Raw genomic sequence first — 25,849 nt, 5'->3', positions numbered from 1 at the left:
AATTCTCAAAGAGTTGAATTGAGGGGTAGTTTTAGCAAAATAGATGAATGAAGGGTATTTTTATACCTTTTCTAAAAGTTCAGGGGCATTTTTGTTCTTTTCCGTTAAATTTATTTGGGATTGTGACTAAAAGTGCACCACTTATGCAAACATAATGTACTATTAGTGCACCATGTGAAAGAATATGTATGATTTTGATCCAAACCCAAACATTATGGATGATTTTGGTCCTTTTCTCATTAACAACACCTGGTTTTGTTGGTAAACTAAAACACCAAAAGGAAGTGTTAAAAAGTAGTTATCAACCATAGGTATTAGATAGCTATAGCAAAAAGCAGCAACTCAGTATTAACTAGAGTACGCTGTTGATCGCTACGCTCTACACCAATTTAGAGTGACTGTTAACAACACCTGGTTTTGTTGGTAAACTAAAACACCAAAAGGAAGTTCTTAAAAAGTAGTTATCAACCATAGGTATTAGATAGTTCTAGCAAAAAGTAGCAACTCAGTATTAACTAGAGTACGTTGTTGATCGGTTTCTATGAGACCTCGTTCTATATCCATCCAGTAAAACTTGTAATCCATAAGGATTTTGAGTTCTACATTACTAAAACCTTTTGTTATACAAGCAGGCTTAGACTAAATTGGATCACTAACAACGGAGGTGTGTCAACAAGTTCAATGCAAGCCTAAGTTTAATACTCGCTGTCTCAAATTATTTGTCGTGTTTCTCTTTTACACATCCCTAAAGAAACCACTTATTTAGAAGAGTTTTGGACTATTTCACCTTTATTTATGTCTTAATATATAATCTTTCTTCATTGAATATTTAGTCTATAATAGAGGTGTTTGGAGGCTTCAAGAATAATTATTATTAAGGGTAAAATGGAAAAAATAATTAATCTTATCTTGACTCTCTAAAATGACAAATAATTTGAGACAATTACTTTTAGATAATGTGAGAAGGATGGATTAATGTATTAGCGGTGGGAGCCACCATTTGATCGAGCGCTGAAGGTAAAATGGTCAACTTCTATGCCATAGTAGTAAGTGTCAAAGTACCTAAATTTGACAAGTTAAATTAACTATTGTGAAAGATGTGAAGACTTTATAGCTGATCATTAGTACATTAAATTAGAGGTATCAAACATTTTACAATGTTCAAAACTTTTAAGAGAAGAAAACTAAAATGGCAGTCGATGCAACAGACTTAGTAAAATTATGTGTATAAGAAATAACAAATTGTGTCACTTCTTCAAAATCATACAATACCTTTTCTCAGGCATTTGCACCTGATGCAAGTAAGCATCATGTTTGACGTTTGGTTTCTTCTCTCCATTCTGAATAATTCGATCCCCAGAGTCAATTTCTTTGAAGTAATATCAATAATGGAAAAGATATACGGTGCAATTTCTAAAATGTGACTTTCTTAATCATCATTTCCTCTTCCATTCTTAAATTTCCATCATAGCCAAACAACCTAAGCGCAGCTCTCAGTAAAAATCAATTACAAATTGCGATGCAACCACATCCTACAATTCTATTCCAAATTACACGGAAACTCTGGCAAAACCACACACCATCGAACATGAGTAAGGGCAATTCAGATTTGACAAGCACCTACGATCCCAGTCAACGAGTGTATCTAGTCTGGCAAATATCTGCACTCCTTGACCTTGTTGCAGAATTGCACAATCACCTTATCTTTAATAGTGAATTGCACCACAACCCATCACGAAATACATACTCCAAAGAAGAAGTTAATCAAAAAACTAAGTTTTTTCTCATCAAAATCAGACAATGTCCAAAGCAATCAACATTTTGAACAAATCTTTGTATGTCAAGAGAGATATCATTTGCACAAGAAACAAACATCTTCTTGCACGAAAATCATTCTTTTCCTGTATCGCAGATAATAGACTGCCAGGAAAAAATTTGGATCACTAGTTTATCAAATGAAGAGCTTGAATCCACTGCTGAAAGACATACAAGTATAAGGAGGCAACCTATACAATGATAGGGAAAGATGTATCTATGGAGATTTTCAAACAAAAAAGACAATCCTTTAGTATCCACACTTCCATATCTACAGGAAGACTTCTGAAAACCTGTTCATAACAAACTCCTGCACAACCATCTTTAACTGCTTGGACCTGAGTCTGGTAAACCAGATGATGAGGCAACTGTAGCCGTTTCACCAGTCACCGTCTTCAACTTCTGAGATGAACTATCGCCTATGAACCCAGAGTCCGACACATCACCAATGTCAAGAGTGTCTGGAAGCTTTTCAGAAAAATCACCAGAGTAGTGCTTTAAAAAAAGAAAGAGAACCATCTTCATCAGATCCAGAGAGTCAAAAGCACATAATCAATTTTATTTTGGCACTATGGAATATTCAATAGATGGAAATTAAAGGGATGCAGCCTTGAAAAAATGGCACATTTTCCGCCTACACTGCCTTGCATAATAAATTAGTTACTGTTCTGGAATTGCTTTAAAGAAATAACAGCGAGCCTTGCCACTAAACTAGTGTAATTTCCTTCACAGCTGCACTAAGAACAGGAAAGATGTGGCCCTTCTTGCATTAATGCCCCATAGTTTAATAGTTGTGACAAAGATACGGCTAAAAGAGCACATACTCCCCTAACTACAGAATACCTCACATTAAAACCACAAACTTACTCGTGCCATTCGTACGTTACACATTTTACATGCTTCACTCTCTTGCAACCAAATACGAAAAAAAAGAAAAACCAAATAAGAGAGATAGATAGATAGATAGATAGAGAGAGAGGATGCTGGAACCATTGGTGATATAGTTAAGGATGCACTTATTGGCGCCCACTTTAAGGAGACAACAACGCATTCTCAGAACCAATAACGGGCACTTTAGCATCCCCTCCTTCCCAGGCCAGGACAGCTAGATCGTGGACAAGATAATATGGACCCAACATTGGGTAAATTAAGAATGGGGTTAAGTCTAGCTTTAATAACATGCTATGAAAATGGATCTTGAGCCTAACTCAACTCCAAAAGCTAGCTCATGATATGAGGACTATCCAAGACCCCATAAGGAGAAAACAACCTATTCCCTAAGCCAATTTGGGACACTTTTAACAGTTCCAATAGAATCCAAAAATGTAAAATAGGAGGATTTAATGTACCAAAGGAGCTATTTTCCCTCTTTTCACAAAAAGATATTGTGAGAAAGACAACTTCAGTACCGTTAGCAGCAATTTCCATCCATATGTATATCACGGGGCTTATTATGCGATGAAGCAAAGCAGTATGTAAAGGAAGGAGAGTTGGATGAAGATCATTTACGAAATAACATAGTTATTTTCAACAACACAAACAAAGCTTCTCCAAGTCTCTCGATTATGTTCCACTTTTTAAAGGCTGCCGAATATTCATGCTGAATATTGCTAATGATCTATTTGCAAGATGCAGCAGTCATGATGAAGACTTGCAGAACTCTGTGTGGTAGAGAGATTCAAGGTATGATTTCATAGTGAAACTAAATTAGGATGAGAACAAACTTCAAAAGCAGAAAGTTCACCTCAAGCTGGTTCAGCATCTCAATAGCCGCATCAAGGTCACATTTGTTTGCTATATAGACCTCAGAAAGCGATTCATCTGACATGCCAGGAAAAGTCATCTGAAGATAAGCCAAATCCATGTAAGATTCCTCACCCAGAACTTGTTTACCCATAGCTCCTACTGGACTATGTGATGGCGAGCCATAAGCTGAATAGTCTTTCAGTTTATACTGATCGGCAATTTGGGGAGTCTGCTGTTGATTTCGTACAGATGTCACACCAGGTGCCAACCAAACAGCCTCACTTCCACTCGTGAACTCTTTTGGAGATCTAGCTTCTTTGTTTCCATCAGGTGCCCCTCTTCTCGAAATAGGCACATATGATTCTGCATAGGGATTCAAAGTTGATGTTCCTGTCTTCATTGGTGCTGTGCATATAGAGTTCACTGCTGAGAAAAAGTAAGAACAGTCAACCATAGTGACAGTAACAGATGTCCCAAACATATTGTGCAAGCTAAATATGAACTACTACTTTTTTTTTTTAATTCGGATATCAGCTGATCCAGAGTGCCGGAGGTTATTATTCTATTAGGGACAAGCTATAAGATATCCAAAACTAAACACATGAATACAGTAATACAAAAATTGGTAGTAATCTTCAGCATAGTTGACACGAAATTCTGACACAAACAGAATGAAGAATTTGACATCAAAATTAACTTGCACAATCATAACTTTTTACTAGTTTTACTCTATTAGCAGAGCAAAACTCCCTTCCCTTTTCCTCTGAACCTTAACTTTGCGATATCCAGATAAAAACTGAACTAGTCCTTTGCTTCTCTCACCTCTTCACTTTATAGCATAACAGAAATATGTCTGTTGGTCACTGAAGCATATTAAAAACCCCTAGATTTATTGTTACACTTCACTTGGAATCTCTGCAACACTCTACTTCACAGAGGATCTGTTTAACAGAATACTTCGACTATTGGCCATCATCATTATTCCTCTTTCCTAGCTCAAGCCAAAGTTATAAATGCAAATCTTCAAACAAGCCCTACATCTCCACCCACTATCCACTATTCACCTTTCAGACCCAAATATTGAGGGAAAAAACTCAATCAGATAAGAATACCAAAATTTTAAGAAAACAAGACCCAATGTGCAATAGTTGACTAGTTATTTATCTTATCAAAAAAAATATGCAAACAGTTGACTAGTTATACAAGGATAGCCTGGACACATCAAGTTGAACCAAATGGGAGAAAGTCAAATTAAATAGGAGGTAATAAGGTAAATAACAAAATCAATTCATTCTATTATCCTAGGGAAGGATACTTTTTTGAAAAGGAATATGGGCTATAACCAAAGGGCATCAGTTCTCTAAGGTGATTTTGTGTGTGTTGGTGGTTTTTTTTTTTTTTTTTGGGGGGGGGGGGGGGGGGGGGGGGGGGTACTTGTTTGATTGTTTCCAAGAAAATCAGTGTGTTATTACTGTATCCTTCAGAATGGGGGATTTGTAGGAGCCATATTAATAATTGATACTTCAGGAAGATACATAGACTCGCTCAACTTCTCAAATCATTATTTAAGGTTGAAAAATCAGTCTCAAAGTGTATGGTTTACAGGTGACAGATCTAAAATGGGAGCAAAGATAAGAAAAGAAGAAGAAGAAAACTGCAACTTCATATCTGAATAGACATAGTCCAGGTTAGGAAATAGATGCTTCGAAGAGATTTTGCCAGCACAGCTAATAAAACTGATGATGTTCATTAGGGGTGTCAAATTTGGCCCAAAAGGTGATGGCCAGCCCAAAATTTTATGGGTTGGGCTCAAGATAATTTCATATTGGGCTGATTTTAGCCCAACCCAACATAGCCCATTTTAAAGTGATCTCCAACTTAGCCCAATTCTAGCTCATTTTTAAGATTTACTTAAATTTGGGTTTATCGCTTGAGATTTACTTTATTTTTTTTATGTAGACACTTTTCTTGTATCATGTATCTTATAAGTTTGTGGTATGTTTAATATGAAGGAAAATATTTTTCACGAAATTATGTTTAATATGAAGGGAAATATTTTTCACGAAAAATGTTTTTCTCGAAAATATTTACCACGGAAAATGTTTTCGGCAAAAATATTTTTCACAAAAAATCCGCGAAAATATTTTTCGCGAAAAATGTTTTTCTAGAAAATAGGCCCTTCAAAAAAACTGGGTCAAGTTGGGCGGGTCATGACCCAGCCCATTTTTAGCCCAATTCAGCCCAACCCATTTCAGCTCAAGTAACTTTTGGGTCAATGTTAGCCCAACCCATCTATTACCTCAGCCCATTTTGATTGGGCCAATTTCAGCCCAACCCGCCCATTTGACACCCCTAATGTTCATCATGCACCATGCTCAATTCGCTCAACCAATTATTTGCAGAACTCAAAAAAGGAAAAGGAAAATACAACTTACTCATTTGTTTATTTTGGGAAATTTGTAGCCTATCCAAGATCTTTAAATGCTTTTGTGGAGTTGCTAAACAAACTTAACTGTACTTTCTCTAGACAAAAGCACTTACGAGTATTTTTTTTTCCTTTGATAAGGTAAGGTAAAGCAGTTACGAGTATTTCTTCGGGTTTCACTCACCAAAGAAAGAAAATCAGGCTAATTCAGATGCTAAGAAACCACTTGGAGTAGAAGACACATATGATTCTCTTTTAGGGAGGCATTTGTTCAGGTTTTGGTTTCCAATTCCTAGTATAAGGTGTGCATTATTAGCTTCTTAAATTATGATGCATCTAAATCAGCAATGTTACCAATTGCACCTCAGCTATCTCGATGAGAAGCAATGAATGAGCAATCCATCTAATTCTGGAAAAGCAATAACTCCACAATTCCACATTGGAAACTTGAAATGATCAATGCATCTAACTCAGAAAAAGAACTTATACATTCCTGAAAAGCTTAGCGATAAATAGTGCATCTAATTAAGAGAAAACACTTGCTCTGAAAAGAAAATGGATCAAACAATAAAAATGCAACACAGAATTAATCCATGCATGCAGACACTTTGTTATATTCAGAAGGATGCATATAACCTAAAATTTTAATCAATTGTTTCAGACAGAGAATTTTGCCCAAAACTTTGCTCCTAATCCCCCACCCCCGGAAAAAGGCACGCTATATGTTGGCAATCACATGTGTGCAAGTCCACCCAAACAGCTCCTCGAGATAGCCATTAGCCAGAGAGATAATATTGGTTTTCATGTGAGAGACCAATAGATATCAGACAGATTGTACCGAATTACTTACATTTCTTATAGACTAAGAAAACTGTCAAGAACTACAATACAATTTCTAAAGTAAATAGGTGACAAGCTAGATGTCAGTCTCTAATGGACGCGGCAACAGACATGAATATTTTTACATGTGATCCACCGAGTTAAAAGAAATTTAAACTATCACAACATGAAGAGGTCACACATGTAGATTCCTTGACATAACTGGCATTGACCACTGTCTATTGTTGCTTAAATGTTACCGATACATAAAAAAAAGATTTATGTGCCTAACTATCGAGAGACCTAAAGAAGCTGTCTAACTTCAACTAGTATTCATACAAGGCAAGAGCTTGAATATGTCATACAAGTAGATCCCTAAACATTATTAATACACAACTTTCTCGAAGTTCGCCCAAAAATACTATAAGATGCTCCTAGCTACGAACAGACATAAACAAAGCCTTAAAGCATACAAGAAGATATTGTGGCTTTGAAATAAACAAATTATGGAGTACTGTATACAGGGCCAGATCCCGTGTTACCATCCGCACAACACAACCAACAGAGGCGAGGCAAATCAGCAACTACAACATTTTCTCGAGAAAACTTCAAACAAGCAATAGAAAATGCGAAAAAGGGCTAAAATGCCCCTGAACTATCTCAAAAGGGCTAAAAATACCCTTCATCCATCTATTTTGCTAAAAATACCCCTACACTCCCCTTTCTGGCTCACTTTTGCCCTTAAAAATAACAGACCTCTTATTTTTTTTTTAAAATTATTTATTTATTTATTGTAATCATTTTTACTAGCATTTCTAGCTTTGCAAAACGTTCAAACAAACAGAAGCAAACGAGGCAAAACAAAAAAAAAGCCTAAATTTTACATAACAGTGAAACAACAGCGAGCGCGAAATAGAGATGATCAACCGCAACAAACAACGAATAGATACTCATCACAAAATATAATAAAACGATACGAATATCAACAAAACAAGAAGAAGAAAATCAAACAGAAATTATACGAGCGATCAATCGATTCATGATTGGATGAAGAAGAGATAAAAGAGATAGAGATTCACCTCCGAAATCAAATAATAGCCAGATTGAGAACCCTAGATTTCTCCCGGAAAACGATCAAAGATTACACGGGAATCTTCTTCTCTCTAATAAAATGGGGAAAATTGAGAGAGAGAGAGAGAGAGAATGAGCGATAGGTTTACTGTTGTGAAATATATGCTATGAAGAAAATGAGATAGGGGGAAGTGACCGGTTATTTTCTCACTTATACTCAGTCCCTCAGGATTATGAAAATGCTAATTTGGCCCCATAAGTAAACAGAAATTTTCAAAAATATACGGCCCAACATAATATTTTACAATATTTTCATTATCATTATCATTTTTATTTTTTATATAAGTGCGGTTGAGGTACGAACACAGCTGCCCCACTTGTACAATGAGCTTGTACACGTAATGAATGCTTGTACCATGAGTTATATTATTTATACACTTTATTTAACTATTTTTATATTCCACGTAGACATATGTTATAGTACTTAATATTTATTCCTGTATGCACTTCAAATTTTAATTCTTCTACATAAATTTATTTCATCCGTGTACGTTAATATGTCTACTTTTGACTTTTTACCTTACCTTCTTTAAGAATTAATAAGGGAAAAGGTGAACGAACATAGCAATGACTAATTTTAACAAAAAAAAGTATGATGCATTGTACTATAAACTTGGTCGTATCTCATTGACAAATAGTTTCTTCCCACTTCTCATGTCTACACGTAATAAGCCTTTTACCTCGATTGGTTGACACATGTTTTAGCAATTTGGGATAACTGCCTTCTTTTCTATTTTTAACTAGACGGCCGATGCGCGCGTACGGGCTCAATACTTTAGATTATAGTGCATTATGTGTATGTAGTTATCTTTAAATAGTGATTATATATATATATATATTATGTTTAAAATACGATTAATATAACATTATAGTTTGTACTCCGTATCTAAAATTTTATTATATTAATGTTTGTTATGAATACAAAATCGGCAAATTTATTAATATTTTTTAAAAGAGAAGACTTGTTTAAAAGGAAACTATTTTCCTCTCTTTGAGATAAAACAATAGCAATATTTAAGCATCAGTTGATACTTTCAATTTTAATTTGATTAATTTAAAGGTGTAAAATACTTATTATTTTTTATCAAATTTTGATTTGGATAATTCTAATTCTAATTATTAAATTAATTTTACATGTTTAAAACGAAACAAAGTAGAAATTGATTTTCTATTTAAACAAAGAAATACTATTTTTTATTCTCGGTTTAGCTCATTTTACTTGTCATGTTGTCTTTTGCATGATTTTTTAAGAAAACGTCGATTAGAATTATAATTTGACTAATTTACCTTATTCATTATTTGATCTCCATTTGATATTTTTTTTTACGACATTAATCTCTTTTCACATTTATTAGAGTAAGAATAAAAATAAAAAAGTAATTAAATTCTATCTTGTTTTAAAATATAAATATTTTAAGTATATTTATTTTAGTGAACATAACAAATAAATGACATGGCGGAATAGCAAATACAACACTTTAATATCTAGATTAGATCTCAGGCTAATATATATAAAAAAAAATGTATGGTTTGACTACTTAACTTTTTAAAGAAAAGCAATTTCATTTGCTCCCACTAATGGATTGATACGCACGTGGCAATGAATCCATCATTATTGACTTAATTAGATACTTTGGAAATTACATGAATATTGTTTGATTTTTTAATATGGAGTGCACTTTTTTTTACATTATTAATATGCACTATTTTTATGCATATATATATATATATATATATATATATATATATATATACACACACTATGTTCAAAACACGATTAATATAACATTGTAGTTTGTACTCCGTATCTAAAACTTTAGTATATTAGTGTTTACTACGAATACAAAGTCTGCACTTTTTTTTTGACATTATTTTTTTTTTAATATGGGGTTCACTATTTTTTTTATATATTGCTTGATTTTGTTAATATGGGGTCCACTTTTTTTTTACAGTGAGTTTGGAGATGGTGGGTTCCACTTTTTTTTTTTTTTAATATTGTTTGATGTTGTTTAGTATGAGGTCCACCCTTTATGGGGTGCACTTTTTTTTTTAGACATTATTAGTTTGTACTATTTTTATGCATATAATATATATACATATACTATGTTCAAAACACGATTAATATAACATTATAGTTTGTGCTCCGTATCTAAAAATTTATTATATTAGTGTTTGCTACGAATACAAAGCCAGGACTTTTTTTTTTTAAACATTATATTTTTTTTAATATAGGGTTCACTTTTTTTTTTATATTGCTTGATTTTGATAATATAGGGTCCACTTTTTTTTCCCATGAGTTTGAAGATGGTGAGTTCCACTTTTTTTCTTCCTTTTTTTTTTATTGCTCGGTGTTATTTAGTATGGGGCCCACCCTTTTTTTTTAAGGGACAACGGACGACGAAACATGGGTCTAAACCCATGCTTTATATAGTTTCTTTTTTTATTATTTTATATTGGTTGGTGTTGTTTAGTATGGGGTCCACCCTTTTGGACATTATTAGTTTACACTATTTTTATGCATATAATATATATATATATATATACTATGTTCGAAACACGATTGATATAACATTGTAATTTGTACTCCGTATCTAAAACTTTATTATATTAGTGTTTGCTACGAATACAAAGTCCGCACTTTTTTTTTGACATTGTTTATTTTTTTAATATGGAATTCACTTTTTTTTTTAATATATATTGCTTCATTTTGTTAATATGGGATACTATGTTCAAAACACGATTAATATAATATTGTAGTTTGTGCTCCGTATTTAAAACTTTATTATATTAGTGTTTGCTATGAATACGCACGTGGCAATGAATCCATATATCATCATTGACTTAATGAGATACTTTGGAAATTACATGAATATTGTTTGATTTTTTAATACGGGGTGCACTTTTTTTTTTGACATTATTAATTTGCACTATTTTTATGCATATATATATATATATGGGGCCCATAATTTTTTTTTTGCACTTTTTTTTTTACATTGTTTGTTTTTTTAATATGGGATTCACTTTTTTTTATTTTTATTTTTTATATATTGCTTGATTTTGTCAATATGGGATACTGTGTTGAAAACACGATTAATATAACATTGTAGTTTGTGCTCCGTATTTAAAACTTTATTATATTAGTGTTTGCTACGAATACACACGTGGCAATGAATCCATCATTATTGACTTAATGAGATACTTTGGAAATTACATGAATATTGTTTGATTTTTTTAATATGGGGGGCACTTTTTTTGACATTATTAATTTGCACTATTTTTATAATATTAGTTGTTGTTTAATATATATGGGGCCCACAATTTTTTTTATTAAATTGGGACGGACGGACGACGAGAAAGTGAGTAACAACTCACTCTTCTTAACAGTAGTAATTCTCACATAATAATTCGGTCTTCGGATGGTTTTTTTGTACATTTTAAAAGTTTAACATTAATTATATCTCTTGTGTGTTTACTTTTTAGGTCCTTACATGTCTGCAGTGTCTCGATTGTCCTTTCATTTCCTTCATTTGGCATATACTCCCTCTGTCTCAATTTAAGTGTCTAAGTTTGACTAGACACAGATTTAAGAAATAAAGGTAGACTTTTGAATCTTATGGTTCTAAACTAAAAATGTGTATAATATAATAAAATATCCTTTGAATCTTGTGATTATAAACTTGACATGTACGATATTTGAATTGTCAACTTATTAGATATAAAAAGATCCCGACATGACCAAAATAAGATAAATTTTAACAACAATTGAGAAATTAAGGAGAAAAATAAGAGAAAAGGAAACAAAAGATGGAGAATCGTTATGTCCTTTGCAAAATATACAAACCATAAAGACTAACTAAATTAATCATGTTGGACACCGTGCATCGCACGGGCAAACAAAGATAAACTTTTGAATCTTGTGGTTCTAAATTAAAAATATGTATAATATAATAAAATATCCTTTGAATCTTGTGATTATAAACTTGATATGTAGGATATTTGAATTGTCAACTTACTAAATATAAAAAGAGGCGGACATAAAGGGAAAAATAAGAGGAAAAAAAACAAAATATGGAGACTCAGTAAGGAGAATCGCGGTATCCTTTACAAAATATACAAATCATAAAGACTAACTAGAGTGAATAACCAAATTAATCATATTGGGCCCCGTGCATCGCACGAGCATAGTTTGCTAGTCATACAATACTACACATAATTAAGCAACTAAGTCAAATGTAAAAACGTTATTTTCTCATTTAGATGAATGTCACATTTATTTTAACATCCATTGCTATTTTGCATAATTTGTTCTTTTTGTATAATTTTTTTATTTTATTGACACATGCAATGCACGTACGTTGAAACTAGCACAACACTATACGAAAGCATTAATCTTGTATAAAAGTGTATAATAGCGTATGAAAAATGTTTATACACAAATATGAACTATACCGACTAACAAACTCAAAATATGGATTAAAGTGGGTAAGTATTTTCCCCCAAATATCATACAACGTAATTTTCCTATTTAATTTGGCCCCATAACAATAAATTAATTTAGTTAAATTTATCTTAGATAATTAGTTAAATTACCTCTTGATAAGTGAAAAGGTATCAAACAAATCTAGTTGACGGGAGTACTATTAGTTACTTACATTGCATCAACCTTATGGCCAAAGAAATATTGAAAATTGAGGAAGAGTGCGATTTTCTTGAATGAGACAATTTTATATGTAAAGAATTCTTCGTACTCAACTTATTTTTTACTTTTGGTTGCTGTGAAGTGTAAAAATAAAGGCACCACTCATTGCAAAAAGCTGAGGACATATTTGTAATTAAAAATTACAGAATAAGAATAAGCTTATTTATGAGAGAATATATGTACTTTATGTCTCTCTATCTTCATCAGATTCTTTATTATATAATGAACAAAAAAGGGTTAAAAATGCTCTTAAATTATGTGAAATTGAATGAAAATATTCTCTGTTAATACTTTGGTCTAAAAGTATATATACATATTATTATTTTATTGGGTCAAAAATGCCCTTTTCCTATAAACATATTTTTTTCTAAAAAAATATTATTTTTAAAGAATGTTTTTTCTTGTTTCTTTTTCTTCTTAATCTCGTTTTATCAATTAAAATAGAATAACCCATGTACATTTTTAGCTAATAATATAGGTCATATATAAGTTCATAGTACCCTCATCATTAATTTTCATTTAGATAATAATTTTAAAAAAATCCTAATAAAACAGGATTTTTTTTTATTGAAGTATGACAAGAGTTTGCTAATATACTTAATTTTTTTAAAGTTAAAAGAGAACCGGGAGATACATTTACTCCCTTCATTCATTTTTAATTGTCCGTTATTTTAAAAATAGATGTTGACTTTTACGTGTTCAGTTTAGAAAATTAAGAGATAATTTATCATTTTATATCTATTTTACCCTTATTATTAATTAATAGGTTGAAAACTTTAAGAAATCATCAGTGACTTTACAACTTTTAAAATATGTTTGATTGATTTTAATTATTTAGATGATTTATATAATTAGGAATTATATAGTAAACTTGTCATTTTACTTATTGCTCATTAAGGCGTGTCAAATTAATTATGGACAAATTAAAATAGATGGAAGAAGTATAATTTCTTGTTCCTTTTTCCCGTGTGTGCGCTCACTTATCTTTTTCTTCCTGACTAGTCACTTGGGGTCGAATCAACTTTTCTTTTTCTGTTAATCAAATTTCCAATTTTCTTTTTGATTAGTTTTCCTTTAGACGCCAATTTATTTTTAGGGAAAAGGTGTAAATATATCCCTCAACTTTGCAATTTAGAGCAATTATATGTCTCTTTAAAAAAGTAGTATATATATGCCCTTGCCGTTACAAAATAATGCAAATATACCTTTTTTGCTGACGGAATTTTTAATAAAAATCATTAGCTTAGTTTTTAATTAAAAAAAGGTCACGTGACTTTAAAAAAAAAAGTCTATCCATTTTTTTAAGTAGATATATTTTTCTAAACCCACATGGTAATTTTTTTTCCAGGTGGGTTAGGTTTGGTTAGTTTTAAAAAATAGATAGACTTATTTTTTAAAGCACGAAGATGTTTTTTTAAAAGAACCAGACCCGATACACTAAAAAAATATACCATATGACTTTAGAAAAATAGATAGATTTTTTTTAAAGCCACATGATATTTTTTTAATTAAAAAATAAGCTAAATAATTTTAAAAAAGAATATTCTTTCAGCAAAAAGAGTATATTTACACCATTTATGTAACAACAAAAGTATATTTACACTAGACAGGTATATCGTCTCTGGATCTAAAGTTGACGGCTCTAAGAGCCCGTTTGGATTGGCTTATAAGTTGCTGAAAACAGCTTATAAGTTGTTTTCAGTTTTTTTGAGTGTTTGGCTGGTCAGCTTAAAGCCATTTTGTGCTTAAAATAAGTCCAAAAATATAATTGGGTCTGTTTGGCTTAGCTTATCTAAAGCAGCTTATAAGTTAAAAACAGCTTATAAGCCAAAAAAATAAGTTAAGTCACCCCAACTTATTTTTAAACTGTTTGCTTTTTTTAAGCCCATCCAAACAGGCTCTAAATTGCAGAGTTGAGGATATATTTACACGTTTGCCATTATTTTTAAGAAGAAAGTTTAAAATTGAACCTAAAGGATGTGAAAACAGGGAGAATAATACTGGTAATCGAGAAAAGCTAAGGTGAATTGTGAAGCTTATTATGCCTCGATACAAAGATGAACCTCCTGCGGTCCGCGTTTACACTGTTTGTGATGAATCCAAGTTCGTTTCTACATTATATCAGTAACTTGAATTTGTCCTATTATTTGATAATTTCATGATCTGGATTAATTTTATGCAGATATTTAATTGTGAGGAATGTTCCAGCATTGGGTTGTGGTGATCAGCTCTCTCAGCTATTTTCCACTTACGGACAAATTGAAGAGTACGCCTTTTCTCCCAACTTCTAAATACCTATAGCCAAAATCCCTTCTTGTCTTCAACTATTAATGTAATATCTTTTTGTTTCTTTTTTACTATTTGAAACATCTGTTTGTTTAATGGACTCACTGATATACATAACGCAACTTAACTGTGCCCTTTGTTACCAAAAGATGTTAGCTCAGCTAGTTTCATCTAAAACTTAGATCAAATTTGATAGATTCAAGATTCGAAGGTTAAAGTGAAGATAGAATAGTTTCAAAATGAAAAAAGATGAGAAGGGGGCAGAGGGTATATAAATATATTTGCTTGCTGAAATTATGTTGTCCTTGCATCTTGTTCTGTTATCATTTTGCTTTACAAATAAATTTGGAATGTGGTTGCAAGATTTGAAAATGATGTTGGTAGAGTCAATACTGTCTTCTAGTGTGTTACCTTCATCTTTATCGTTCTTCTGGTTTCTTAGATGTAAACCAATGGATGCTGAAGATTGTGAGCCATTTACGGACGTCTTCTGGATCAGGTTTTGCCGGGTTGACAATGCCAGGTGATTACAATGTTCAGATCATCATTATTACATCTACACATGTTAACTAATATTGGTATTTTCTTTTATATAAGTATTATGAAAGATTTCACTTAACTGCTACGAAAGGGGCAAGATATATGTATTGCAAGAGGATTCCAAATCCATTATAACACAATAGAAATTTTTTGAAGGAACTGGTCCAACATAGCATTATTTTCTCAACAATGGTTTCCATGCAATTTTCATATACATGCACATTTGTGTTTATATTGCAACATCAGTTATGCTTACATATTCACTACTCCAGGTTTGCCAAAAGGAAACTGGACGAGTCTGTTTTCCTAGGGAACAGGCTACAGGTCTCTTATGCACCTCAATTTGAGAGTCTACACGAGACAAAGGAGAAGTTAGAAGCAAGGAGAAAGGAAGTTTTAACACGATTAAATCGTAAGTACCTTGTCACAAAGTTAGCAATTAACTTCTCCAATGAGAAAAGTTCTGTCTTGAGTTTCTTATTCTGGGTTCGATGTCCTTTCAGCTGGAAGGTCGAAAGGATCTGCTACATGTCGTCCAGATGTGCTTGGTGAGCCCTCTATAGCTTCCTCTCCAGCCCATTTGAATTATGTTGCACAATCAATTGGCTCTAATGAAAGGTAATTAAATACAGATACTCTGAATTGACTTTTGAGTTTTGTGTACCAAGATAGAGTAAAATCATTTTTATTGTAGGCAGAGCTCGAATTCACAGTGTAACTCTGCTCATGACATACAGTGTTCTCCTCCCGTAACAATGGTTTCTTCAGACAAGGTTAGTCATTACGTAGCAGTGTATTGCATTTATGTGTTATACCTCATATGGTTTTGACTTTTGGCAACTGCTTTTAACATTGTTATCAAATTCCATAGTCAAGTTATGAAGCAGGGGGTCGGTTGTTAGATAGTCTTTTCTCTGCAATGTTGAGTGCCTGACGGTTATAAATTTATAAATTTTAGGCAGATCTCCTTAGGTTTTGAAACTAGGAGACTTAGCACCCCTTAATCCGCTTATTATTGATGGATTAACAAAAGGCACGACGAATGTTGAAAGGGAGAAAGATCAACCGAAAATCTTTTGTGATTGCTGTGTTCTTGGCAATATGGAAGCTGTAGACAGGTTTCAAGGGGTAGATTTTCGTGGCATGAATTGCAGTGACTTCAAGTAAACGTATAGATTACTTTGCATATCTTGTTTAATTGCTTGATGGAGAATTAGCAAGGAATGAGATCATTAGTTAGTGCTGGGGTTGCAAATTAGAAACTCTTTGTTGATCTGAACTTACGCCCGTGAGTTAAGCCTTGGGCTTGTAGAGTTGGTATCAAAAAGAGGACTCAGGTATCATGTGGGTGCGCCTTATTGGGTTAAGCCTGCCTAGCTGGGTGGAACATGGATCCCATCATTTTGGGGTTCATTTAATGCTTGTTTGGCTGGTGAGGGTCATGAAAGCTGGTTCATGAACGGTGCCAACTGTTTTGGTGCTTCCTCATCTTCTTTTCTTTTATTCTCTCTTCCTGTTGCCGTGCAACAAATTTTTGGCAGAAAGGCTCAAGTGATAATTTACCTAGGAGATATGACATCTTCCTTTTACTATTTGCTTCTTTCTCACTCTACTACTGGACATGAGGAGGAACAACAAAGAGCCCTTACAGAAGAGAAAGGGGAATAAACCTAGAGAATTAAGAATTTCTTTTAAAAATGATTATTCCCTTCTTCAGTTCAGTCAAGCGACTTTCTAGATGTTCTTAATCACAGAATTACCTTTTTTACCAACTCTCTGTGGGCAAAGCTTGGTTTCGACTTCTCTTTGCAACTCTAATATGAACTCTATGTACGTGATTTTTGCTCACTGCATGCAAGTTATCAACTTCTTCTTTTCTTTTTTTTTTTAAATAAAGTGTGGCTGTTGGGATTGTTATCAATACTTGGTTTTTAATTTCTGTAGAATGACTGTTTCCTCCCCTTACATATGATGTCAGGAATACTTTCCTTCACAATCTATGAATCAAACTGTTAAGCTGGTCAGAGAGAAACTAAATAAGGTGACAATCATCACACTTTTGACTTGCAATAATGGATTTTAGATGTGTTTGTTTATTTTATTTGACAATTTACTCTGTTATTCTTCAGATACAATCCAGTGTGGACCATTTAGAAGGTGAACCATCCAAGAGAAAACGTGTTGATAATAGGAGACGGATATAAGTACTGTTCGGATGCTGACAAGAGAATATGGCTATGGCTTAGTTTTTTCCTCCCATTCTATCTGCAGAATGTGTTTTCTTTCCTGCCAAAATCTTTCTATGGTTTCTTTTCTGTTCAGAAACATCACCTCTTTTCCTGGAAAACCGGCCCTTTTTGATGCTGAATCTGGTTAAACCAATACTTTCTCAGTTCTAGTCCATGGTGTACAGAATCTCCTCTGCCTTCTTCACCAACTGGTATCAAGAAAAACGATGTCGTTCTTATTTTTTTCCCCAACTCTATCCAATTTCATCTTTGTAACTTTGGTGTTATTGCCATAGGTTCCATTACTATAGGCAATAATCCTATGTATACAGTTCCAAAACTTTCCAAGCAAGCTTAAAATTGTAACCCAAAGCTTCTTATCACTGTTCCTGAATTGCTTAATAAGGTTAATGGTTTTAATTTGCTTATTTTGTTCTTCTGTTACCAGAAAATTTTCTAACTTGGGTGTTGTAACATTCACTGGGCTAGTTGATGAAGCAGGGTATGTGAATTGAGATAACTGTGGGATGAAGCAAAGTGGCAGTGAAGCAGTGAAGCATTATGTCCGTTGCCTATGTTTCATGTGTTTGGTCTTGCTATTATCATGTATTCACAGTTGCAGAGGGGTAATACTGTTGTGTTTATGGATAAGTTTGTTTAGGGTTGACACAATTATGGATTTTGTCTCGGTTGTTGTAGCATTTGCAAAGAATCCTGTGGTAAAGTATAATTTAACGTCATTGAAACATATTGGGTCTGGTGCTGCACCTTTTGGGAAGGAGTTGATGGAGAATTGCGCTAAGAGCTCTCCTCTCGCTGTTGTTGGTCAGTGATATGGACCATATGGTATAGTGTAAACCTGTGAGATTGTCTCATTGGAGAGAATCAATATGTAGGCCACATACAGTCCCTGGAGTGGAAGCTCAAGTAGTCAATGTTGATAGATTGGATTCTCTTCCTCCTGGACAATCAAGGAAAATATGGGTGTGTGGTCCTAATATGATGCAAGGCAATTTCAACATCCATACTGCAGATATTGGGTACTTTGATGAGGAAGGGAATGCCTTGTGTCGCACGGGCAGAGCTTGAAGGTCTACGTGTTTTTTCATCCTGAAATATTAGATGTTGTTATCCTGTTTCCTGATGCTGAGGCTGGTGAGGTTCCACTTGCGTACGTTGTGGGCTTGCCTAATAGGCCAGTTGATGAGCGACATATTCTAACAAGGAGATTCAAAGAAGTTCAAAAATGTCACATCTGTGATTTGAACCTGTATTTATCTTACGTTAAGGGGATTCAAATTTACGTATGTGTAAAAAAATATTTTAACCCAATTTACACTATATAACTTCCTGATGAAAAGGATTCAATTGAATTCAAATTTACATATGTATAAAAAAATGTTTTGACCCAATTTACACTATATATAACTTCCTGATGAAAAGGATTCAATTGAATCGCCTTGTATGTGGCTCTGTCACTGCATATAGCTCTCGTGGATCAGGTTGCACCTTTCAAAAGATTGCGAGGGTGAAGATCACAAACAATGTTCCTAAGTCAGCCTCTGGGTATATACTTGGAAACTAATTGAGAAGGTTCGATCAAAACTATAACATTTGCATCGTTTACTCATTGATTGTTAAATGTGCATCCATTGATCGGAGACAGTTGACTAGACATTTTATCATTGTGTTTTTCGTATAGTAACACAATTTAACCGATGATGTGAAAATTAGGAGAAACATGTGCAGTAAAAGAATCATAATTGGAACTTGTAAATGCCGTTAGTTATGTATATTATTTATTACAGTAGTTATTACACAAGGATATAGCTATGTGCATATAGAGATTTCCCTTGGTAGATTTTAAGCTTTGTAATGAATGATATAAGAGTGGACCGCGATGAGCTTCAAAGGTGCAATCTAGGCAACCAAAAAGAGACCAAATATTTCACATGCAAGTTCTTTCGGAGACATGTCTCATTTTAATCTTGATATAAGAAATTCAACGATCTAAAATTACAAGATATATGAAAACTGGGCAGCGTTTCTCAGATGGGGTATAAAAGCAAGAAAGGCTATGCCGATTTCACTTCTACAAAGAAAATCTGAACCAAACAATGGAAACACATTTAAACAGGGAAAAGGTTAATGGCAAAAAGATATCCTTAATGTAACCCAGTGTTAAGTGATTCTCTTCACCAGTCTTGTGTAGGGAGAGAATGGAGCAAGACGTTGCATTCCCTGGGCCTGCCCTATGCTTTTGCTTTAGTCGTAACAGAGCAGCAATATCTTTGTTAATCCTCTTTGTTACTAGCTAGTCTTGCCCGGTGTCTAAGCTCAGCTTTTTTCCACCTGACAATCAGGTAACATAGTGAAAAGAGGGTATTAACCTGCAAAGAAGAAAGGTGAGCAGCAGATTCGTGAGTGAAAAACACTAGAAATGATGAAAACAAAGAGATAGGAATGACCAAAGATACTCACCAAGATTATTATCGCAATAACCAACAGAGGCCCAGACCAGAGCGTGGAAAGAAAAATGCCATGTGAATCAAAGTAATTCTGGCTCGCGAAGCTTTTCCAGTTTGCAGCTAATATCCTATTAAGCCTCTCAGCACCATACACTCCTCCCACTGCATCATAAGGTAAGTAAGAAGGTAAAGAAAGAGGTTCACATTCTCATATACTGCAACGCAAGAGATCAATCTTCTAATATGCAAGCTAGAAAGATGTCGTCACTTCAGCTTCACAACACAAAGCTACTAGCATACAGAACGTAAGTAGCTGCTGCTTAACAGCCGGAAACCTTATGCTTTCAATTAACCACAACCATATGAATTTTTCAATCAGAAAACTAAGACCCAGAACATCGAAAACCATGAAGAGAAAATAGAGTAATTACGAAGAGTTTAGCTTTCTACCTAAAACTGAAGTTTTAATGTGTCTGTACAAGGGGAAAGGTCGCCACCCATGTAGAAAGTACTGACTGATTATTCTGGAACTGTATTATGTCAATGAGCTTTTGAAGTTGTCTGCTGAGGGTTATTCGCCATTTATGGAGCCAAACTTATTCTACTTATTGCAATTTGGTGACATGCACTTATAGGAAACAATTGTTACAGGAGCAGAACCAAGCCTTTAGGTCGTTTATTGCCTGAATTTTCGGCAATTCTAGAAAATATGTATTCTATACAGTAGACAAATATGTACTACTCAAGTACACTATTGGTGTATTTCTCTGTTCATAGTAGAAAAATAGAAATGTTAAGTGTTCAAAAAAAAAAATACAGTAGAGTCCCATTCTTAACTTCTAGAATCACAGAGTCCACTAAGAATGTGAAACAACAGCTGTAAATAAGGAAATACTACAAGTTTAGTTTTGATAATGCTAAAAAGCATTCTATCTGCATCATGTGGCCTTATCATTGAGGGTTTCCTGTCAACATGTCTTTTGACTTCATTTGTTCCCTTCATTCAATACCAGAATTTATTATTTCTTCTCTACAGTTCAAGGAATTTATTCTTGTAATTCGTATCATGTGAATCATAGTATTCCACGATGGAAAACATAAAAGAACTTTTTGTCGAGAAAAAATAACCAAGGTGGGAAAAGAATCAGAACAGGAAAGGGGAGGGAGGGGGAAGAGCCGAGCTGACGAACACAAATAGCTAACTTGCCGGATTAGCTTTAAAGATCTTTAGTGCAATGTACTTAAGCAAGTAAAAACAAGAAATATCAAAAACTGCATAACAGTAAATAGCAGTAAACTTACGTGCAAAAAGGAACAAAAACATCTGGAAATTGATGTTCTTCCGAGACACAATAGATACTAGAAGAAACACGACATGAAATGAAAGAAGACCTACTAACCAAGGTTCCTGCATAATGAAAGGAAACTCATTACTAAGAAAGACAACCAGAAAGTTTGTCAACGACAAAATGCAAAACTCTCATATTTGACAAGTTCAAATCACATCTTTTGTTAGCCAAAGAGACCTCCTGCTCAAAATTAATAATGAATATATTTTGGTAAATAGTGATGAATAAATTATCTCATAAAAAATGCTAACATAGAGCTCTAACTTCTTTCTAAAATTCTTATTGCATTAGAGCATTGACCACATCTCGTATGACTTCACTCCCCTTGAGGATCAAGTAGAGATCTTAGATCCTCTTTCTCATCTTCAAATTCAAAAGTGGAGTACCAAAAACAAATTTGAATAGTATAATAGAGGGGGGGGGGGGGGGGGGGGGGGAAGAGGCATAACATGATTAGCCTGAGTACAATATAGTAGAGCAAGAGATAAACAAGATTGTAACGGAGAGAAAGGAACATATAACCTACTCGGGGTGACTGTAGTACAGAGATAGCAAAATACTACTCAATGAATGTAGGCAAATTACGATTGAACCGATCACCAAAGAATTTTCTTTAAAAGGTTTCCCTAGCCTAGCATTAACATGGCAAACCTTGCCAACAATTTGTCTGGCCTGGCCTTTACCCAAGAAAAATCTTTAAACTATGTAATCACATCTGCTTCGATTTTAATATTCTACACTCAACTAAAGATCAGCCTCTCATAATTAAAGACAGAAAATAGAATTTAAAAAGATGTTTTATTTCAATACATAGTATTTTACGAGGATAGGAGATTTCTGCCTCTCTATGACTTATAAGGCTCTTTATATAGACGGAGTCCTTCTGATCCAATTTGATTGAATCGACAGTAATACATTTAACAGTCGTGAGCTAAATTTTCAGCTAAAACGTACTACTTAAAAGTAAAAAAGACAAATATTGCACCACTATTGGCCAAATGGCCACTTATTTTGACATGAACCACTAAAACACCAACCAAACTTTACATAGTGAAAAACTTCAACCATTACATGAACGACATATTTTCAAATGACAATTTATTTGCTGTCGAAATAAGATAAGATTCCCGATAAAATTCTGCGCTACAATAATGGACTGCATGTCAATAATGCACTTCTTCGGAGCTGATGGGTGAAGTTGAAGGTGTAGATTGCTTGCCTGTGGAAGTTCTTCAGAGCTGATGTACCGGTAGGCGGTAACTCTACCCACCAAATTGCCTTAACATTTTATTGTGAATTGTGATATGGTAAACCCCACCCCCCAAACCCCTGACCAAGAACCAAAGAGTGGATTTCCCCTCCTTCGGTGACTCGAACCTCTAATCTCATGCTCGGAGTTAGATGTCATCTCCACGAGGCTATCCCTCCCTTGCCCCAATAGAAACCATGTAGGATAACAGCACAAACTCCACAGAAAAAATGCAAAACAGTACATGAACCAAGTCCAAAGCATAGCAGATAAGCTCGTGTCAACTTTCCCCCATATAAGAGTATATCATTTAGTTCTTAGAAAATATGCTATCTACCAAACCAAGTTTATGTAATTCTAGAAGACACAATAATTTAAATGTGCAGAATTTCAACGTTACCATATGATCTGGAATTAGATAATTGAGTGGGAGCTCATTAATTTTTGCACCTCTCCTTTTTCCCTGGTACAAGCCATTGCCCCCAAACAAAACAAAAACAACTACGCCTCAGTACCAAACAATATGGGATCGGCTGTATGAATCCTCATGACCCGTGTTTCACCATTTGAGCTCAATAACCCCAACTCCCCACCCAAAAAAAAAAAAAAAAAAGAACACCGCAATGACATACTCCTTCCGTCCCAATTTAAGTGCCTTACTTTCCTTTTTGGTATATCCCAAAAAGAGTGTCTTCTCTTTCTATATTTAGTAAGTTTGACAATTCAAACATCCTACATAACAAGTTTATAACCACAACATTCACAGGACATTTTAGTACATTACGCACATCTTTAATTTAGGACCACAAGATTCAAAACTCTCTCTATATTGGACTGGAGGAGTACATCACAGACACTGCTATAAAACCCCACATTGGATAACACACAAGAAAATGCAAAATAGTGCAGAAACAAAGTTCAAGACATAAAAAGTTTCAAGAAACAAAATAATAACATAGTCATAACAAAATCAGTTTTTTTTTTATTTTACCAAGTTCATAGTTATTATTTATAGAAGGTGCAAAAAGAAAAGGGTAGAATAGAATAGGTAATACCGTCCAGTCAATGGCGTGGAAGAAGCCAATGAAATTGTCATAAGCGGGTCTAAGACTAGACCTCATCTCTGCAGATAATTTCTCAACTAGATCTGCCATTTGGTCCATATGTGAATTCAATGCTGTTGTTAATTCCTCCATTTTTGCTTTTGCTGCTTTCAGATCAAGAAAGTGCCCTCTCTTTTTTTTTTTCCTGCAAATCTTGATAGTGGCTCTGGTTAGTACTGCCTGGTGTGTTCTACACTCCTATTGTGTGGAGCTTTCTCACCCCTCTAGTTTTGGAAAGACCGAATTAACCCCATATTCTATTTTATTATACTCCATTAGACCCTTGAAGCTTGGATTATTTTTTTTTTTAAAAAAAACACAAATGGTTCCTTGGGATTAGTCTACGCTAGGGCTGTCTAACGGGAGGGGACGAGACGATTTTAGTGAGACGGGACGAAACGAAACGATTTGTTAATCGGATAGGGGGGGTCAGAACGTTAGTGGGACGGGACAAGAGGGACGAACGACTAGGACGTCCCATCCCACTAAGCTAACGGGACGGGTCAGGCGCTTTAGTGGGATTTTTTAATTTTAAAAAATTTATATTAATTGAAATATTTAAAATAAAAATTTATAAAAAGATGACAGTGTCATACAAGACTACATAAATTAAGTAAATAGACCAAAATTTAAAAAAATAAATAAATTTAAATTGATAACATTACAAATTCAAAACCTATATACATGATTTTTCTAATTTAAGTGGACGGGACGGAAGGGGACGGGACGTGAGATGAACTTAAGGGGATAAGGGGGACAAAACACTAGTTCATCTCCCCACTAAGCTTACCGGACGGGACGGGATATCCCGTTCCATTATACATTCATAGTCTACGCACATGTCTATCAGTCAAGTTTGAATTGTGCACTTTTGGTCTACTAATGAAAACCTCAAATTTAGTTCATTAAAGCCTAGTTAATTTAAGCCAAATAAGTTCCTAGATTCAACGTTTTCTCTATGTTTGTCATTCTTAAGGAACGTTTTAATAAGATAGTTTAGCAGTTTTAATTTTTTTTAATTACACGGATATGAAATTGATATTAGTTTGAACTTCAAATATAAAAATGGGAAAAGGACCGAAAATACCCCAGTACTATTGGAAATGGATCAGATTTACCCCTTCCTTAAGTTTTTTTGCTCAAAAATATCCTCCAACTAGCTAAATAGCTCAAAATACCCTTCTTACTGACAATTGCTCCAAAACAAGGGAAAAGGGGCCAATTTTTCCCTTCTTCGTTTATTTTTTAAAAGGGCACACGTCACATAATTGTTTTACTAATGGTGATATATCTTTTTTAAACCATTCAGTTTGCTATTATAGATTTTCAAATTGCCTTTTTTTAATTTTTCTAGTGTAAGAAAATAGCGTTTTGATAGAGCTGCAACAACTATATACATCAAGTTTACATATTACTGATAAGTAAAACATATACTTTCAAATACAAATTCATTGCATAAAATTAGTTTGTGAGGTTTCTTAGACCATAAAATTATATTTATTCTTGATTACTGATACGTAAAACATATTAACTACAAATATAATACAATAGAAATACAAAAAAAATTAAAACGTCCATTTCAAAAGGTTGATTCTCAGATCAATATTGCACTTGGCCTTGTTTATTGAAGCTTTCCCCTTTGGAGTCGGTCCAGAAATTTCTTCGCATGTTATTCTGAACCCGACTGTCTTGGTTCGTAGTTGGCCCATCTCCACCACCACCCTAGTGTCCATTACTATTGTCCACGGAATCGAGATTTTCTCAAGGCCGACACTGAATCAGTGTCAAGCACCTGAAACACCTCTGAAAAAGTGGAATGGATCATACTAACGTTAGTCGGACTGCTAGGAAACCCGAAAACGAGCCATTCGCTATAACAATATGGTTGGACATTGTAGTTATAACTGATAAAATTATCAAACGACTGACATTCATTATTTCTATTCAACAACGTATGAATAGTTCCTTGAGGTTGGTTAAGAGATTGTTGA

General features: G+C 33.9%; 3 protein-coding genes and 1 pseudogene across 6 annotated transcripts; 2 read left to right on the top strand and 2 right to left on the bottom strand.

Moving 5' to 3' along the window:
* Nucleotides 1-1,803: 1,803 nt before the first annotated feature.
* LOC132635709 (polyadenylate-binding protein-interacting protein 6-like) lies at nucleotides 1,804-8,059 on the bottom strand. 2 transcript variants are annotated; one of them, XM_060352210.1, is made up of 3 exons: nucleotides 7,885-8,059; nucleotides 3,560-3,987; nucleotides 1,804-2,310 (listed from the first exon to the last, which is right to left on the bottom strand). In XM_060352210.1, exons 2-3 carry the CDS (start codon nucleotides 3,959-3,961, stop codon nucleotides 2,140-2,142), a joined length of 573 nt encoding a protein of 190 aa, XP_060208193.1. In that variant the 5' UTR covers nucleotides 3,962-3,987; nucleotides 7,885-8,059; the 3' UTR covers nucleotides 1,804-2,139. The 2 variants fall into 2 exon arrangements, with proteins under 2 accessions (XP_060208193.1, XP_060208194.1); XM_060352211.1 differs by having other exon boundaries at nucleotides 3,560-3,984.
* A 6,524-nt stretch (nucleotides 8,060-14,583) lies between these two features.
* Nucleotides 14,584-18,117, top strand: LOC132635708 (uncharacterized). 3 transcript variants are annotated; one of them, XM_060352207.1, is made up of 8 exons: nucleotides 14,584-14,738; nucleotides 14,818-14,901; nucleotides 15,364-15,444; nucleotides 15,734-15,873; nucleotides 15,965-16,079; nucleotides 16,156-16,234; nucleotides 17,440-17,502; nucleotides 17,591-18,117. In XM_060352207.1, exons 1-8 carry the CDS (start codon nucleotides 14,677-14,679, stop codon nucleotides 17,663-17,665), a joined length of 699 nt encoding a protein of 232 aa, XP_060208190.1. In that variant the 5' UTR covers nucleotides 14,584-14,676; the 3' UTR covers nucleotides 17,666-18,117. The 3 variants fall into 3 exon arrangements, with proteins under 3 accessions (XP_060208190.1, XP_060208192.1, XP_060208191.1); XM_060352209.1 differs by having other exon boundaries at nucleotides 14,604-14,738; nucleotides 17,406-17,502; XM_060352208.1 differs by having other exon boundaries at nucleotides 14,620-14,706.
* On the top strand, nucleotides 17,677-19,035 carry LOC132635706 (probable CoA ligase CCL7; annotated as a pseudogene).
* Nucleotides 19,036-19,635: 600 nt separating this feature from the next.
* LOC132635705 (uncharacterized) lies at nucleotides 19,636-24,076 on the bottom strand. Its single transcript, XM_060352206.1, has 4 exons — nucleotides 23,811-24,076; nucleotides 21,460-21,565; nucleotides 20,171-20,319; nucleotides 19,636-20,079 (listed from the first exon to the last, which is right to left on the bottom strand). Exons 1-4 carry the CDS (start codon nucleotides 23,949-23,951, stop codon nucleotides 19,984-19,986), a joined length of 492 nt encoding a protein of 163 aa, XP_060208189.1. The 5' UTR covers nucleotides 23,952-24,076; the 3' UTR covers nucleotides 19,636-19,983.
* Nucleotides 24,077-25,849: the final 1,773 nt, after the last annotated feature.

This window comes from Lycium barbarum, chromosome 4, assembly GCF_019175385.1.
Source record: "Lycium barbarum isolate Lr01 chromosome 4, ASM1917538v2, whole genome shotgun sequence".
Classification (NCBI taxonomy): domain Eukaryota; kingdom Viridiplantae; phylum Streptophyta; class Magnoliopsida; order Solanales; family Solanaceae; genus Lycium; species Lycium barbarum.
This window is presented reverse-complemented; position numbering and strand designations above follow the sequence as displayed.

What these genes read in the sequence shown, in the direction of transcription:
- LOC132635709 (XM_060352210.1), bottom strand. Translation starts at nt 3,961, where the DNA reads ATGAAGACAGGAACATCAACTTTGAATCCCTATGCAGAATCATATGTG. An exon ending in AGATGCTGAACCAGCTTGAG is followed by an intron (nt 2,311 to 3,559) that starts GTGAACTTTCTG and finishes CTTTTTTTAAAG; the next exon opens with CACTACTCTGGTGATTTTTC.
- LOC132635708 (XM_060352207.1), top strand. Translation starts at nt 14,677, where the DNA reads ATGCCTCGATACAAAGATGAACCTCCTGCGGTCCGCGTTTACACTGTT. An exon ending in TGCCGGGTTGACAATGCCAG is followed by an intron (nt 15,445 to 15,733) that starts GTGATTACAATG and finishes TCACTACTCCAG; the next exon opens with GTTTGCCAAAAGGAAACTGG. An exon ending in AGTTTTAACACGATTAAATC is followed by an intron (nt 15,874 to 15,964) that starts GTAAGTACCTTG and finishes ATGTCCTTTCAG; the next exon opens with CTGGAAGGTCGAAAGGATCT.
- LOC132635705 (XM_060352206.1), bottom strand. Translation starts at nt 23,951, where the DNA reads ATGGAGGAATTAACAACAGCATTGAATTCACATATGGACCAAATGGCA. An exon ending in TCCACGCCATTGACTGGACG is followed by an intron (nt 21,566 to 23,810) that starts GTATTACCTATT and finishes TTCATTATGCAG; the next exon opens with GAACCTTGGTTAGTAGGTCT. An exon ending in GTTTTTGTTCCTTTTTGCAC is followed by an intron (nt 20,320 to 21,459) that starts GTAAGTTTACTG and finishes CTTATGATGCAG; the next exon opens with TGGGAGGAGTGTATGGTGCT.